The following is a 16731-nucleotide window of genomic DNA, read 5'->3' as shown; positions in this document are numbered from 1 at the left end:
AAGGGAGTGGGGAGGCTAGGACTGGGTGGTGTGGAAACTATATTCCTCTCTGAATATTAGAAAAGTTCTCTCCATACCAGGATTTAGGCATATTGCTAGGCAAGAGTAGAGGATCGTCATTTAAAAAAAAAAAGAGAGAGAGAGTGGGAAACAAATGTCCTAAGACACGCAGAATAGGGACGATCCAACCAGATTAGATGATTGGACCAGCAGGTGGCAAATGTAAAATAAGTATGCTCTCTATGGAACAGTCACCTAGCATGTTGATCAGGAAAAAGATTCAGGGGATTATTGTGGGGAAGTCTTAAAACTAGCAGTACAGAAAGCATGTCCAGTGTAAAAAAGGAAAGTGAAATCCAGTCTTTTAATATCACTTCCAGTCTCTTAGTCAACTTTCAGGCGGGGTTGGCTCATAAAAAATATCAGGGACAAAACCTAGCTTTGAGTTTCTTTCCACTATCTTGCAACTCTCCCTTCCCCAACACACACTTAAATAATTGAATTTCTTTCTTTACCCTGTTCTGTTGATCTGTCTCCGTACCAATTCCTATTTATATCCAGAGCAGTCAACTTGGTGAAGTGTTCCTGGTTTGGCCACAGACTTCCAGTCCAACTTCAGACAACTGTAGTAATCTCCTTGTGTTTCAATTTCCCCTTTATAAAATGGGGATATCTACCTCCCTGGGTGTTGTGAAGCATAATTAATGTTTGTAAATGCTTTGAGATCTTCTAGTGAAATAGCTTATGTAAATCCTACATCTTATTTCTACCTATTTTGTGTAACATGTCAGTTTTGTGGTCTGCAAGGGGTGTCCTCTTGTTATGACATTTTAACATGCACATTTACCATAAAATACTGTCTTCATGCACAGCAAAGGCATGGAATCACAGATGTCTGCGATTTTTGTGAATGTGATTCTGTCTCTGGCAGGTGCAAGGGAAGGACCACTAGACAAATGGTTAGTCTTTGGGATTCTCCCACTTTGGTGATTGCAAGTATGTGGGAGGGAAATGAAGGCAGGTTAGTGGATGCACAGAAGTATCTGATCACATTCAGCAGTTAACACAAAGGGAAAGCAGTACAGAACAATAGCTAAACAGACACTGGGCCTGAATCTTCTCTCACCATCGTAGATTGGCACTAATGCAGCTCATTGGAGTTGTCAATTTAAAAATGGTGGTAAGTGAGAGGAGACTGAGGCCCACTGTCTTCTGTTGTGTGAACTTTAAGGGGGAATGGATATGAATAGGGCCTTGGTGTCTTTGGCCAAAATTCCATGTTTGGATTATTGTGCACTGTGCCAAACCAGTAATTTCTTGCTCTCCATTCTGGCAGTGGTTACATTTCAGTGGTTCTCTGAGAATCATTTGGGGATCCTTGAGGTGAAAGATGGCATGTAAAATATATACTCTAGATGCTCAGCAAAATAGGACATCAATACGTTTATTGTTTTATACATTTTGAATGTCTTCATTGCAAATTTCTGAAACCTCTCCCATTCTAGCAGTGAATTTCACAGGTTTCTTCATAACCTGGTTAAAGGAAAGAGCTACCATCAGGCAGGCTTTTCTTCTTGTATGTAACAGTAACAAATTAGTCACCTTTCTATTGAAGCCATTTATGTGGACCCCATTACCATAGTATCTGAGCATTTACAATCTTAAGTACCACATTTTACACAGAAGAACCTGAGCCACAGAGAGGCTAAGTGATTTGTCCAAGGTCACACAAAAAGTCTGTGGTGGAGCTGGGATTTGGACACAGGTTTCCCAAATCCTAGACTAGTGCCCTACCCAATATTCTAAGGTCTGTGACTAGCTCAACACAAGCATATTAAAGTTTTTAGTGACTTTGGCTGTAGCTATTTAGGATGCACTCATTTGCTTATGTGCTCTGACTGGCTATCAATACTCTAGGTACCAGGATTACTGAACTTGGAAGAGAAGTCAACAAAAGAAGAGATTTGACTTGTCACATTATTCTTCAGCCTGTTATGAGACAGGATTTTTTTCTTGTATGTAACTATCAAATACTGGCTAATTCTGCCTCTAGAAGTTCTCAGTCCTGAATAATTTTATTAGCAGATACATGGCTGATATCTCTGTGTATATGGAGAAGATACTTTAATTCAGCCTGTAATTTACTGCATCTCCAAAATCTTTAAATTAAGAGTATTCTAATTTGTCTTGTTTTTATGTTTTGCTTTTTTAGACTGAGCATTCTTCACGGTCAGAAAGGAAGAGACGTGACTCATTCGGGATGTTTGACGGTTATGATAGTTGTAGTGAGGACACTAGTAGCAGCTCAAGCTCTGATGAGAGTGAAGAAGAAGTTGCTCCCTTACCATCCAGTCTCCCCATTATCAAGAATAATGGACAGGTCTATACTTATCCAGATGGTAAATCTGGCATGGGTGAGTACAAAGATTTTCTGGAATTGAGTTTGTGGGTTTTCAGCTGGATCCCATGGCTCACATATCACCATATTCTGTGTTTTATTTCAACCTGAGGTGTCATTTGTGTGGGTTTGAGAACACATGTTGACTCCTTCTTTGTGAGAACAAAGTAGATCCGTTGAAGACTTTTACTCCTAACAGCCAGAAACAAGAAATAATTTCTGTTCACCTATCAAGAAAGACACTATTGTCGAAGAAAACTCAGTTCTCGCTTATGTTTAGGTGCAGCAAAAACAAATACTTTATTATAATACTCTAGTGAACACAAGAGGGAGAGAGTGTCAGGAACTGGGTTGCCCCTTGTCCTGAACAGATCTCTCTCAATTAGTAAAACAATCATAACAATCTTTATACCTTCTTAACAGACAGTGGCTAGCAAACTTGCAGACAGTAAAAGTAAACATTTGCATTTGTTTATACATAAGCCTATTCATTATCTTATTTGTCTGCAATACCAGAACAGAAAACAAGACTGCAATTCACAAGGTCGTAACGACTTTTCACACAATTCACTCTGCACCAGATACAGGGTAACAGCTTAACCTCTGCTAATTAGCTAACATACATTAAGATCCCTTCAAACCTTTATTAATTAATTCTTGGCCTCCACATTATGCAAATATTTGTGATGTGTATATATTTTTATTTTTACATCAAGTAAATGTATTCAAATATGTTTTAGTTCTTAGGCTTCTGTTAAAGTGCTAAGCCAGTCTTCCTTCTCAAAGTTTGGGTTAACCCTCTTTTAACATCAACATTTATAGGAGGTGAATCTAGAGTTGCATTATACTGTACAACTTTGTAGTGCATTAATGCTTTTATTATATTGGCTTTCTTTATGTGCTAGTACAATAACTTTACCACTATTAAGTCCACTCTTTCAGCACACAGTGTTTAGCCCCCACATATTTGGAATCACATTATTTTGAGAAAGAGGAAAGATCGCCTTCATCATTATAGAAAAACAATAGGACAGATATACTGCCCAGCAATGGAATTCTTTTGTGGTAAAACCCACTTGGGGCATCACAGTGGCACAAGTCACCTGCAACCTCTGGGTGTCCTAGAGCTGACTGGGTAGCACAATACATAAAATGTGTAATGCCAGCAGGATGAGGGTGTTGACTGGCCAAGATACATGGGAGAGATTTATGTGTAATTCAAGGGAAAGTAGAGACATGAGGCTGATTTTTGGGTTGTGAGTAGTAAACATCAGATGAAGTCTGCATTCACAGACATACACTTGAAGTCTCTTTAACCCTAGGACTGGGTAGCATGAAGGATGAAGATCAGCTTTGGATGAGTCATTAGTTTCTGTTAGTGAAAACTGAGGGGACCATTTCAGCCTTGACTCAACAAAGACCTTGACATTTGAGTAGTTCCACTGAAGTCAGTGGGACTAGTCATTTTGTGAAGTTAAGCACATGTAAGCTTTTTGTAAGATAAAGGACTAAGAAATGGTTTGGTGTCTAAACAGTGAAAATGAAGCTAAGTGGGGCTGCAACTCATAAGACCTTCATGATGGAATCCTTATGTTTGGGTTTTACATCTCATTTATCTGACATTTTTATCACGCTTTATAGTTGAGCCTTTTCTCTCCTTTGATTAGCTACCTGTGAGATGTGTGGGATGGTTGGTGTCCGAGATGCTTTTTACTCTAAGACAAAGCGTTTCTGTAGTGTTTCGTGCTCCAGAAGTTATTCATCAAACTCCAAGAAGGCCAGCATTCTGGCCAGACTTCAGGTAACGGTACAGAAACCATCTTGTTTATATACTTATCCTTGCATGTTTTACAAATAAGCATTTATCTGTCTGGCCTGGTTTATCTGAGCTCATGCATGTTTTTAAAAAAAATTAGGTCGTTTTTTAGTAAACTCATAGTAATGTAACTGTGTTAGTGAGTCAAAACTTATATTATTCATCTGCTGTTTACATTGAGTGCAAATTTCCTGTTGAATAAATTCTAAACCTAAAACCTTATCTTTTTAGCTCTTACAGGAAAATAAAATTAAAAAGTTACATTAGCAGTGTGTTCACCTAACAAAAATAGAGATCAACACTTCTATAAGGGTCAAGGAGCAAATCTTGACCTAATCCACCTAACCTGAGTGGATTGTGCATATATGTTGAATGGGATTGTGGGAAATGAGTTTCTGCCCCTCCACCAACTGAGTAGCCAAAATAGTTTCTGTGGTCCATAGGCAAGGGCAGGTGGACGAAGGGAAGATCTGTGCAGTTCCTGTTGCTCTGTTCCACTTGTGCCTTGCCTGGTGCTGTTCAAGGAACTCTTATGGTGCACTTCCTTTGGCTATTTAGTTTTCTTCTGCAGAGGAATTAAATAAACTCTACTGCCATGGGCCCACTGCACTTGCAGTGGAAAGAGCTGGATAATCCTTTAAATGTAATTGTGTGGCATCTGAATAAGCCATAGATTTAGCCTCAAAGTACTTGTTGGCTTCGCAGATCACAGTGGCTAAACCATTGCTGTCACTTTATTCACAAATAGAGTTTTTAAAAGACCTTGTATAGAGATTGACATATTGAGCTGTATTAACTTTGGCATGTTGTAAACTGTTTTAATTCTTTTTCTTTTTTGCCTTTTGTTAAATTAGTTTATTTAAAAGGGTAATTGGGTAGATGTGTTATAAGAATAACACTAATAGAAACTGAAACCTCAGCTGGCAGGAGATCAAGGTTATAGTCTATCATAGTCTCTCACATGGAACTCCAGTGTCTGTGGGAGTATTGCCTAATGACTGCCATGATATGGCCTTCAGAATTAGATTTAAGATTCTGCCTTTGTCATATTTTTGATAGTGACAGATGTCTAGTCCCTTTGCCCATTATCTGTAGAACAGCAGCTTATGCTGTGTGCTGTTCAAGTTTCCATACCTAGGCAAAAATTAATGTTTCTGACATTCCCTTGAGTCTGCTTCTATGGGTTTAAATTATACTGATGCTAAGTGTAGCTCGTGGTACTTGAATGGACAACTTCCATACTCTTTTATTTGTTACAATTTTTGCCTACCAGGATAGCCTCATGAGAGATGCATTTTGTTTACAAAATTAATTGTGTAATGTTCTTGAACCTTTTAGAACTGATTTTGTGTAGTAGTGTGAGAGGCGTATTTTTTGAAAATTTCCAGTTGGGAGTTTTGAAAGGCTTTATTTACTTAACTCTTATTGTCCTAGGGTAAACCTCCAACTAAAAAGGCTAAAGTTCTGCAGAAACAACCTTTAGTGGCTAAACTAGCAGCATATGCTCAGTACCAGGCTACATTGCAGAACCAAGTGAAGACTAAAACAGGTAACTGTGTATAATAGAAATGAAACTAATTCTTGGAAACGTAAGATCTGCCATTCACCCCTTATGCAGCTTCCTAAACAAAATAACTTTCTTTTAGCAGCTGTCCCTGTTGAAGGTTTCAGTTGGGGTAACTACATTACTAGCAATAATTTAACAGCAGCTCCTGTCACCTGTTTTAAACATGTAAGTATCCTCCACTATTTTTTTCCTCTGAGACATTTTAAATTTATTTTAATCAAGAAACAGCAGCCAAATCAGTTACTTAGTACTTTATCAATTAATTCATTTAGCACTACATTAATATTTAAACACTTTTTAAATGAAAAATATAGAAGAAAATATGCATGCCTTATTCTTCTACTTGAAACCATTCTGAATATCATCAGCCACTCTTGTTATATATGATTCAGGTTCAAAGTTACAAAATAGAAGGCTGGTATCTTAAGCCTTTGGGAACTTACTTTTCCCACATTCAAAGCACAATAATAGATTAGTCCAAATTTTTAGAATTTAAACCAAACCAGTTGGAGACACAGTAATAGATAAAGATGGAAACTACCTATTAGATCAAGTCATACCTCTTGCAGCATGTATAAAATTGGTCTTTCGGCTCTAGGTTTGTTTTTGTCTTTATTTCTTAATCAAATTCTTAGTGTCAGCTGTGTTACTTGGGGGGTGGAGGGGAAGAATTTCTGTAGTTATGAAGCTAAAGCTATTCTTCACTTACTTTTTCTTTGTACATAGCATTATGGAAGTACAAAAATTGCTTAGTTATGCATTAAACAACTTAGATATAAGCTTCTGTCAGCAGTATGGGATTTTTTTGGCTACAACAGACAATATTAAATTAATATTTTAGATAGCACATCAGTACGTTTCAGAAACATTTTAGAAAATATTCTTCAAGAGCTCTGTGTGCAAGTTACATCCATATTTTAAAAAATTCTTTCTTGCTTCATATCTGCAAAATAAATTCATTAGGGCTGGTCACAAATTTTCAGTCAAAATGGGGTTTTTAATGGAAATTGGGTTTTTGAGAGTGTGAAAATTTTCACAGAAAGCACTTGCTTTCCTAGATAGCTTCTGGTTTATTTTACTTATATATTGGGAAAACTGAAACTTTTTAGCTGAAAGATAAAACTTTTAGTTTCTTTCATGAAAAGTCAAATTTTTCTGTCGACATTTTCAATGAAAATGGATTTATTTTGGTGGGCTTGGGGCTAAGGCGATAAAGGGGCAGGTTATTGTTAGTTTTCTCCCGTGGAAAATTTCAACTAAAAACATTTTCCACCCAGATTTCGAATTCATGTTGGATGTTGCAAGGTGCAGCGCACTGTCAATTCCTAAGTGAGTGGGAACTGAGGGCACTCACGCTTTGCTGAGTTGAGCCCTTCATGCTTAAGGGCCTTATTGTTGCACAGAACAAAGCCCTGGAGTAGTATAGCTTTGTGATTCAGGGCCAAAGTCCACATGCTTGAACAAGCATTTCTTCTTTCTGGTTTCACAATATTGTACATTCTATAAAAGGTAATTTCGTTAGTGCATAGTGAAAGGTAGTCTTAAGAAGAGCCTGTGCTATTTTTAACAGCAAATGCTAAATGACAGGCAGTATAATTAATTGTGCGTCCAAATATAACTGAAGAACATTTCCATTAAAAAAAATCTCGTGTGTGTAAGTAAAACGGTGTAAGCTGTGCACTGTTGTTGTTTTTGACTGCTTCGTTCCATACTCTGGAACATCTCAAGGATAGTGTAACTGACTTAGGAAAAATCTGAAATAATTGAATGAATGCCCTGTTCACAGTATTATGCTACTTAATATTTAAAGATTTAATTACATTTTGGTATCATACTGTTGCACAGATGAATTAGAATAGTACATCAGTAACTTAAAATACACACTATATTCATACTTATACTTTATCCTGAATTTTACACAACTATGTAGTGTGGTGTCAGTGCTGAAGAACAATCGGCATACTACTACATACATACTCTTACCTGAAACCTATTTCTTCTTCCTGCCCTGTAGTGTTGTAAGTCCAACAGCATTCCTGAAAGGTCTCTTGTAGATTCTCACTTCCTTAGTGGAGTTCTTGGGCATTGTTCAGAATACTATAGGTCTGATTTGGTATTCAGTTTTGCTCTACGCCATTCTTCAAAGAACATAGTATAAACTATTTATCAAAGAATCTGTAGGCATATCGCTCCTCTTCCCTTTTTGGAACACAGTCCTCTTATGATTTGTGAGGGTTTTTTGTTTGCTTGGTTTTTGTTTTTGTTTGATCTTAAAAATTATTATTTAACACTCCCAGACAGGATCATAGAATTTTTCTTTCCATAAACGCAGAAACAAAATAATCATACATCTTTCATAGGGCTGGTCTTCACTACGGGGAGATCGACGCTGCTGCAAATGATGCAGCAGGGGTTGATTTAGGGGACCCACTAAATCGACCGCAGAGTGCTCTCCGGTTTACCCTGGTACTCCAGCTCCCCAAGAAGATTAAGGTAAATCGACGGGAGACACTCTCCCGTCGACGCAGCGCAGTGAAGACACTGTGGCAAGTCAACCTAAGCAACGTCAACTCCAGCTACATTATTCACGTAGCTGGAATAATGTAATTTAGGTCGACTTACCCTGGTAGTGAAGACAGGCCCTAGATATAGGGGAAATTTTGTATTAATTTTTCTGCAACAGTACAGCTCCACTTGTGCTACCAGCCTTAGAAGCTGTGTGGATTTTTATTACTGAGTCACTTACGATATCTCAGAACCTGCACCCTGCATATGCTACAGCTTCCACCATTGGTAGCACCAGTGGAACTATACTACTGTGGGAAAAATGCCTGCAAATTTTTCCAATGTTGTTGTACCGTAAGGGTAGTTGGACTTGAGATTAGTGATTGACTAGTGGTTGGTAAGGCATTAAGCTACCTTTCCACAGCTTCTGTATCCAACTGGCTCAGAAATAAAGAATTCAAAGTTATAAGAGCATTTGTTTTTCAATTAGAATAGAAAATGGTTTTGTTGAGGGGAAACCAATAACCCAATACTTAGACACATCCAAGTCTTTATATAGATTCTTAATGGATGATTTATCCAGGGTGCTAAATTCAAAACCTTCATGGTTTTGGGGGACAATGGTACTGAACCGTTTGAAGGCTATACCCTTAAAAAAACAAACAAACAAAAAAATCTGACAGCTGTCCCAATGTTGCTTCAAAGAACATCTGCCTTAAAAAAACAACCCCCCCAAAAAAACTATTAATATTATCCTGCTAATTGAGCACCAGTTATTTTTACTGAGTCTAATATATATTCTCTGACATCAGGAAGTCTTTTTTAATCAGTAATAAGAATTTGTAACAAAAAACATAAAACTTTTGTTTTTGTCTATCTGAAAAGTTATTGAGCACTGTTTTTCATCTTTTATAGCAGGACTTCTGTATACGCATGTATCTTAATACTTGACTAGGTTTGTTAACCCAAAACATAAGAGCTTATATTTGCTTTTAGAATTAACAAGTGCTTAGTGTTGCCCAAGACATAAGAGGCCTGATTCTTAGAGGTTTGAAACACCTGCCACTCTACTTAATGTGAGTTGAAATCTGAAAATCAGGCCTCTTTTATTAGGCGACTTGACTTTAGGCAATCAAGTTTGAACGTTTTAACCTTTAGGTCCTAGTAGTCTCCTATGCCTAAAGTACATTAACACAGCTCCATAACCCTAATCTGCTGGTGTTTACTTACCTCTTATGTGTTATGGATATGAATGCACATTCCACATCCACAAGACCAAAGGTAAGGTAATAATTGGAGATGTACCAATCTCCTAGAACTGGAAGGGACCTTGAAAGGTCATCGAGTCCAGCCCCCTGCCTTCACTAGCAGGACCAATTTTTGCCCCAGATCCTTAAGTGGCCCCCTCAAGGATTGAACTCACAACCCTGGGTTTAGCAGGCCAATGCTCAAACCACTGAGCTATCCCTCCCCTACCTAAATAAATACATCTAGGGCACAATCCCGTTTCAGTTAAGGTCAATAGGATTAACCACATGAGTAAAGAGTACTCAGTAGAGTAAGATTTTTGTGGTATCTGTCCTTAAATTTGCTATTGGGTGAAAATATCTGGCTACATGGGCTCTACATGGTTGGGTGGGGCAGGGTTAAACAACAGATAAGCAGTTATCAGATCCCATTTTGTCTTGTTGATAATTTTGTATGGAAGTGCTTTTGTCTAATGATTCAATAGTTTTCAGCAGTTCAAATGTGCGTTTGCCTTTCCCAGTGCTCAGTACTGAATACCTAATGTAAGAGTCTATTTCCCTTCAGTGTTTGCTTTAATGGAAGCTCCACCTGCACATGGAGAGGAAACTGTAATCTTTAGTGTATTTTGATGATGCTTGAGATACTACCGTGCATTTCTGTATTGCTTTACAGCCCAGCTTTTCCGTGTTTCACTTATCGGCCTCAGACACATTGTATTATGCCCATTTTACAGGTGGATAAACTTAGATGTAAAGATGTGAAAAGTAATGTATTTAATGTGATACAGTGAGTTGGTGGCAGAGCCATGAATAGAATTTGTGCATCTGCACTCTTTCCTGTAGTCTCTGAATCACAATCTCTCACATTCCTGATTTGTATCTGGTAGTCTGCAAAATCCAGTCCGATATTTAAGTCCATCGGACCTCTACAGCAATAGTAATTTAGTATAGTTCATCATCACTAGATAGGCTTGATATTTCTTTTCCCATTTGTGATTTTTGTAACTAACCTAAATTCTTGTTTCATTTTCCTTGATTCTACAAAGAGCTTACTTTTCTCCAATAGTCATAAAAAATAGGGAGAGTACCTCAAAGTGTTCCTCGTGAGCAGAGCAAAGATAACTTTTTGAGTCTCTAGTCAATACTTGCTATTAGGCAACTTAATGTACAAGATCAATATTCATGTTTTTTCCACCCTGTTGCCAATATAAAGCTCACAGGTTTATCTGGTGGTATATGTTTCAAAATCCCTTTCAGATGAATATTATTTTAGACTGAAATACGTTCATTTTCCTATTAAAAAGAAGTCCAATTGTTAGTTCTCTGATTAAAAAGTGGCATTCTCAGTTTTTACACTAGGTGGCACTACTGTACTTCTAATCTTCTTTTCCCATCCTTTCTCTTGTTACCTTCTGTGTAGATACTGTCTACATACATGGTATCAGGATACTGTCCTCACATATTTCAGGAATCAGCAGCATCTCTTTGCATTTAACCCTCTGAGTCCAAGTTTCATATCAGAATCCTAGAAGAAGGGCAATCCTGAAGACATCCTGGGCCTGGTGAAATCACGTGTTCCCCAAAAGGTTTCTTTACAAATAGACAGCCAAGCTGAGATGCTTATCATGTAGGGAGTCACAAGCTCAGCCTTTTCATCTTAGGAAACCCTGGAGGTTTGAATTTGGATGGTGTCCAACAGGACCTTCCTGATTGCAACTTACCTTGCAGGGAAGGCGACTGTCACTCTCAGATTAACCCTCACGAGTGGTCCCTGGATCAGGAAGTGGTGAACCAGATCTTCCTTGATTGGGGAGGAACCTGAGGTGGATCTATTCGTCATGAGTCTGAAAGGTAAATTTGTTCTTAGCTGTAAATTTATGGTTCTGCTAGTTCATACTATGCCAATCCAGACTTCAGAGTTACCCCCCATCCAGTAAGCAGATGAGTAAGATTTAGAACTTACATAGTGCTTTAAGTTTCTTTTCAAAGCACTTTACAAACATTGATTAGTCAGATGAAGAGAGAGAAGACATGAAGGAAGATGGCTATCATAGCCCTATGTTACCTAATCTTCCTCCCTTAAGAACATTCATTAGGTGAGAAAGAAAAAAGATATACAGTATATTAGATATATTGTATACCATCATTGAATACAACAACACCTAGCTCTTATGAAGTGATCATTACCCAGGATGGCTCTCTTCTGAAGGGTGAGCCATATGGATTGGTGTAGGAGAAACGAGCAGAACCACTGTTTTCACAGACAAGGACAAATTTAACTTTCTGCTATTTACCCCTATACCAATCCACAACCTAGAAATGTAAAATCTTTGTGCCAACTCAGATATTGGTTGACCTGTGGGGAGGAGAAAGAAAAAGCCCTGACAGTTTCAGTACTTGGGTTCTCTGGATCAACTAAAAAATGTAAACTATTAGTAAAATATAACTTATTTTTAAACAAAAGCCTGTGTACCATATCAGATCATTTCAGATATTAACCCTCTTAGCTGTTTGGACCCATCTGTAGCATTGTATACAAGGCTACAGACAATCCATAAATGTAAGTTTTAAAAAGCTTATTTTTCCCTTCCTTTTCTAAAAAGCCACAGATGTGAATTTAGATCTAATAGAAGATGTGTAGTAGGACCACACTGAAAGCTAAATAGAGAAAGAGCTCCCTAAAAAATCAAAGTGAAAGAGCAATATGTCAGAGCTGACTAAACAGTAGCTTGATTGGGTTATCCTCCTAGATGGAGAAATCTAACTGTAGAAAATTGTATTGTTTATACCTAAATAAACTATCTTCCTTCAAGTTATTTCTCTGTGTCAAATGGCCAAAGGGAGAGCCCTACAGTCTAGAATGGTGTAGGAGATATAGTAGAACATGGAAGAGACCAGGCTTCAAGAAAAATAAATTTGTCATATTTGTAATGGATATGTCTTCCCTTACTGGGGAAAACAGTTCATGCATGTCTGGCCTCCAATACTCTGAGTAGTAAGGGTATCCTGTGTTTCCCCCGTAGTATAAATTTGACGTTCACTGTTGCTAGGTGGCCATAGCTGATCTCCAGCAGACTTCCAGACTTGCACATTCTAAGTGTTCAGAACTAGGGCAACTCTTCTTCCCCTCTCCTTCACAGCTTGGCTTCTGAGAGGCTGGGGACTGAATACTGTGGTCTTTCCAGTGAATTGTGTTCAAGTCCTTTGTGTTTGCAAAGAGACTAGTAAAAAGGCATAGAGCCTTAAATGAAAGATGTTTGCTGCCTGATGTGGTACAAAACTAGTAAATTCATTCATTTGCCCACACAAAATCTGCTTAGATACTGTCTGCACTGATCAGGGTCTGTTCCTCTCAGTACATCTTTTGGTGTGGATTTGGCCACTATTCTGAATTTTCAAAAATCTGAATACCTGTTTCTGGGTAGTTTCTAGTTTAAAAAAGGACAGTAAGTCCATGTTAAAGAAGAAACTTAAGAATTCTATTTTCATATGATGTGATAACACAACTAGTAGCTATGTAGTTATTGAGAATAGTGTTATGTGATAGTTGCAAGCTATAACTTTTTGCATGGAAGATTCTGCTGCTAATAACTTTGGCTTAGTGAACTATAAGTTCTAGTGACTATTCAGCATCACACACTCTCACTGTTCCCACAACACCTCCTTTGACTAGTTAGTTATCGATCAAGTATCTTTTCCTCATGTCCAACCTAAAGAAACTTCCCTTCACGAACTGAATGTAAAAGGACATTTGGCTTCTATCTACAATTTTCCAAAAACCCTTAAAGTCCATTCAGCTTTTTGTTGTTGTTGCTAACACGTCGGTCTAAACTTTCAAAGTAGTGCAATTCCCATTGATATTCATGTGAGTTGTGCAGCTGACTTAGACTGCATCTCTCATTGTTCTTAACTGATGAGATGATCACTTGAAGGCCATGCGAAAGCCTGTTCCTATAAAGGCATGTGAACTGCATTAACCAGTGGGAGATAAACCCCATCCCATTAAATCTGCAGAAGAGATTCAAGGAGATTTCTGAAAAGAAATTACTGCTGTAGAGACTATGGGCAGGTTGTTATATCTCTGGCACATGTATAAATCCAAAGAAATTTTACTAAAGTCAGAGTTGCTGTGGATTTACAACAGTGTCACTGAGATCAGATCCTAGTTTTGGATTGAAACATGTTGTGGAATGATGCTGGGTTGAGCGTATGTATAACTTACTAGTGCTTGTGTTTTGCAACTATTAAATTGAGAGTCACAGAACTGCTGAAATATTCTAGCAGTAGTAATTGTATAATAAAATTCCTTTATAAATTGTGATTTTTTTTCAGAGTTCTAATTCTCTAAATATGTGTCTGAGTGTATCATTTGTATTGAGTTTTTCCAGTTTTTGAAGATCGTTGATAAAGCTTTAATAAAACAAAAATGAATATTTCACTTTCAAATGGAATAAAGAGATGTGATTTCCCCCCTCCCCTCCAATTTAAATGACAGGCACCCATGGGGACATGCTGGGGTGATATCTCAGAAGGAGTGCGAGTGGAAGTTCCAAACACAGACTGCAGCCTACCTACCAAAGTCTTCTGGATAGCTGGAATTGTGAAATTAGCAGGTTAACTTTTTTTAAGATCATATGTATTAAAATGATTGCAATGATAATTGTATTGGGGAAGTCACAATCAGGGAACTGAGCAATTTCTTTTAAAAGCAAGAAGGATGTGAAGAGTATTCTCTCGGACTACTATAATCTGTAGTTGTTTTTTGGGGGAAAGGGTTGTTTTAAAAGAGAAAAAGATTTAGATGAAAATTTATTCATACATATGAAGTAATAACTAATACAAAGCCTGTTACTCCTCCAGTTGAAGTCAATGAGAGCAGTAGTGGGCTGCCACGCAGTGCTGTAACACTAAGATAAATGTTGTAAGATGTTGCAACTGACTCCTTTGTGCTGGGGGCCTTTAACTCCAGTTTACTTCAGTGGGAGTTGAAGGTGCTTATTACTTCATTTCACTGGATCCTAAACTATCGTATCTACTCAATCATAAGCTGGTTCATTTATAAGGTGACCTCCCCCAAGATGGCTAAGTAAAAATAAAATTTTTTTATGAACCATTAATAAACTGACCCTATAATTCAGGTGTTGGCAAACTTTGGCTCCCGCCCTATCAGGATAAGCCGCTGGCGGGCTGAGGCAGTTTGTTTACCTCGAGTGTCCGCAGGCACGGAGGTAAACCTAAGTAAACAAAATGTCCCAGCCCACCAGTGACTTACCCTGATGGGCCAGGACAGCAGCTGATGGGGAAATTTTGGGGAGGGGGGAGAAGCTGGGGGTCAGGGGAGTAACCTCTGTGACCACCCCCCACATGACCCCAACCCTAACCTGAGACCTCCCCACATGACTCCTCCCTGCCTCACCTCTAGCCCAGGACCCCCACACTCTCCCTTTCCTGTCCCTTCCCACCTTACCTGGGGTGGGCCAGGAGAAGATGTCTGTGGCCTGGCCGGAACTGCTCCAGCAGGCCGGGCAGTGCGGCTGCAGCTTGCCAGCCCTGGAGCCGCAGCTGCTTCGGAAGCTGGAGGGAGAGCAGCGTGGCCAGAAGAGGAGAGACTCTAGCCCCGCCTCTTTCCTTCTGGCTCTGCTGGCTGTGCTGCCCCCTCTGTTGGGGTGGGCGGGAGAGGGCTGTGTCCCTCCTCTCCACCTCTCTATACCCGTTCATAAGCCAACCCCTTCTCTGATGCTTTACTAAAAAAAATCAGCTTATCAATAAGTATATGCAGTAATCATTTAGCAAATGTCTGCATAAGTTTCCACTATCAACAGTTTTCTTTGAAGATGCTTTTCACCACACACAGATTATGTATGAATCTTTATCCTTGCAGAGGTATTAAAGGAGAGAAACTCCCACCTGCAGAGCTTCCAAACTCCTCAGTTTTTCTCCTGTTCAGGTGTTAAACTCTTCTGGTTGGGCCTGTTTTGCATTGGCCCAGTTTTCAGGGACCAGCTTCCTCACATTATGGATGATTCAGGATCAGGAAATATGAAATCAAATAGCCCCAGATCAGTGAACTCGTAAACTTCACTACTGATCTTCTTTTTTACAAAGTTAAAGGTTACATAGCTAAACACTCAAAAGTCAAGGACTGCATAAATTATAATTAAACACACTTCCTTTGTATATGCAATACAACAATCTTTAATTGTAAGGTCATATACTATATCTCAAATGTGATGTACACATTTTCCTACCATATAAGATACACACATATAGTTCCTCAGAACGTTTCTGTTCTTTTGCATTGATACCAAATTACCTTCAAGTCCGGCAAGATGCCTTCTGAATCATATAGTCTAAAAAATTCAGTGGACATACATTATGCTGGGTGGAATAGTATTAATCTTTTATAACCTCACTCAGCTATAGCTTTTAAACATGGGATTGCTCTCTTTCAGGCTACAATGCTTTGCTGAGATATGAAGGGTTTGAAAACGATTCAAGTGTTGACTTCTGGTGCAACGTGTGTGGGTCTGACATCCACCCAGTTGGTTGGTGTGCAACTAGTGGGAAGCCTCTAGTCCCACCAAGAAGTATGTAAATTTTAGCACTCCTGATTCAGTAGTAGAGATTGTAATCTTCTACATTTAACTGAATTCATTGTGATTCAGATGTGAAACTGATGTGGCTCTCATTTATGAATTGTATCTAAAGTTGTGAATAAATCTTGTTGCCTATGGGTCAGTGAGGGCCTGATCCTGTGGATCTTCACAGGAAATACCCCTTACTCATGTGAACAAGGGTCATTAAGATCAGATCCTAAGTAATTAAATTAATCAGTTGCTAAAGCATACTCTGTTTTATTTAATCTATTCTTTATTAAAATCTTAAGTCGGCTTCTGCCCCAAAATATACACACACATAGTTGTGAAACTGGAGCAGAATTCAGCCTTTAAGGCTTTTGATACATTTTAATTATTCTTATATTTTTCATTCAGTATCTTAACAATAATTTTAATTGTTTTACAAATACTGACTTTAACTTTGTATCTCTAATGGGTCAACTTAAGTAGTAATCATTGACTTTTTCGCCCTTCATTTTCAACAGCAATCCAACACAAATACACAAACTGGAAAGCTTTTCTCGTGAAGCGACTTACTGGTGCCAAAACTCTTCCTCCTGACTTTTCTCAGAAGGTAAGTT

General features: G+C 38.4%; 1 protein-coding gene across 9 annotated transcripts in view; it reads left to right on the top strand.

Annotated features, from left to right (window-relative positions):
- Window positions 1-16731, top strand: part of MBTD1 (mbt domain containing 1) — a 55525-nt gene that overhangs the window by 8220 nt on the left and 30574 nt on the right. For 6 of the 9 annotated variants that reach the window (XM_044983566.1, XM_044983560.1, XM_044983557.1 and 3 more), the window contains 7 exons: window positions 2213-2414; window positions 4066-4205; window positions 5649-5763; window positions 5861-5946; window positions 14029-14146; window positions 15986-16120; window positions 16636-16724. In XM_044983566.1, the coding sequence (XP_044839501.1) occupies window positions 2261-2414; window positions 4066-4205; window positions 5649-5763; window positions 5861-5946; window positions 14029-14146; window positions 15986-16120; window positions 16636-16724 (837 nt within the window). In that variant the 5' untranslated portion in view covers window positions 2213-2260. The remainder of the gene's footprint in view (window positions 1-2212; window positions 2415-4065; window positions 4206-5648; window positions 5764-5860; window positions 5947-14028; window positions 14147-15985; window positions 16121-16635; window positions 16725-16731) is intronic. The other 3 variants (XM_044983562.1, XM_044983561.1, XM_044983558.1) reach the window with 3 other exon arrangements.

This window comes from Mauremys mutica, chromosome 12 (assembly GCF_020497125.1).
Source record: "Mauremys mutica isolate MM-2020 ecotype Southern chromosome 12, ASM2049712v1, whole genome shotgun sequence".
In the NCBI taxonomy this organism is placed as follows: Eukaryota; Metazoa; Chordata; order Testudines; family Geoemydidae; genus Mauremys; species Mauremys mutica.
Note: the sequence above shows the minus strand (reverse complement) of the source record. Positions and strands in the feature narration are given on the sequence as shown.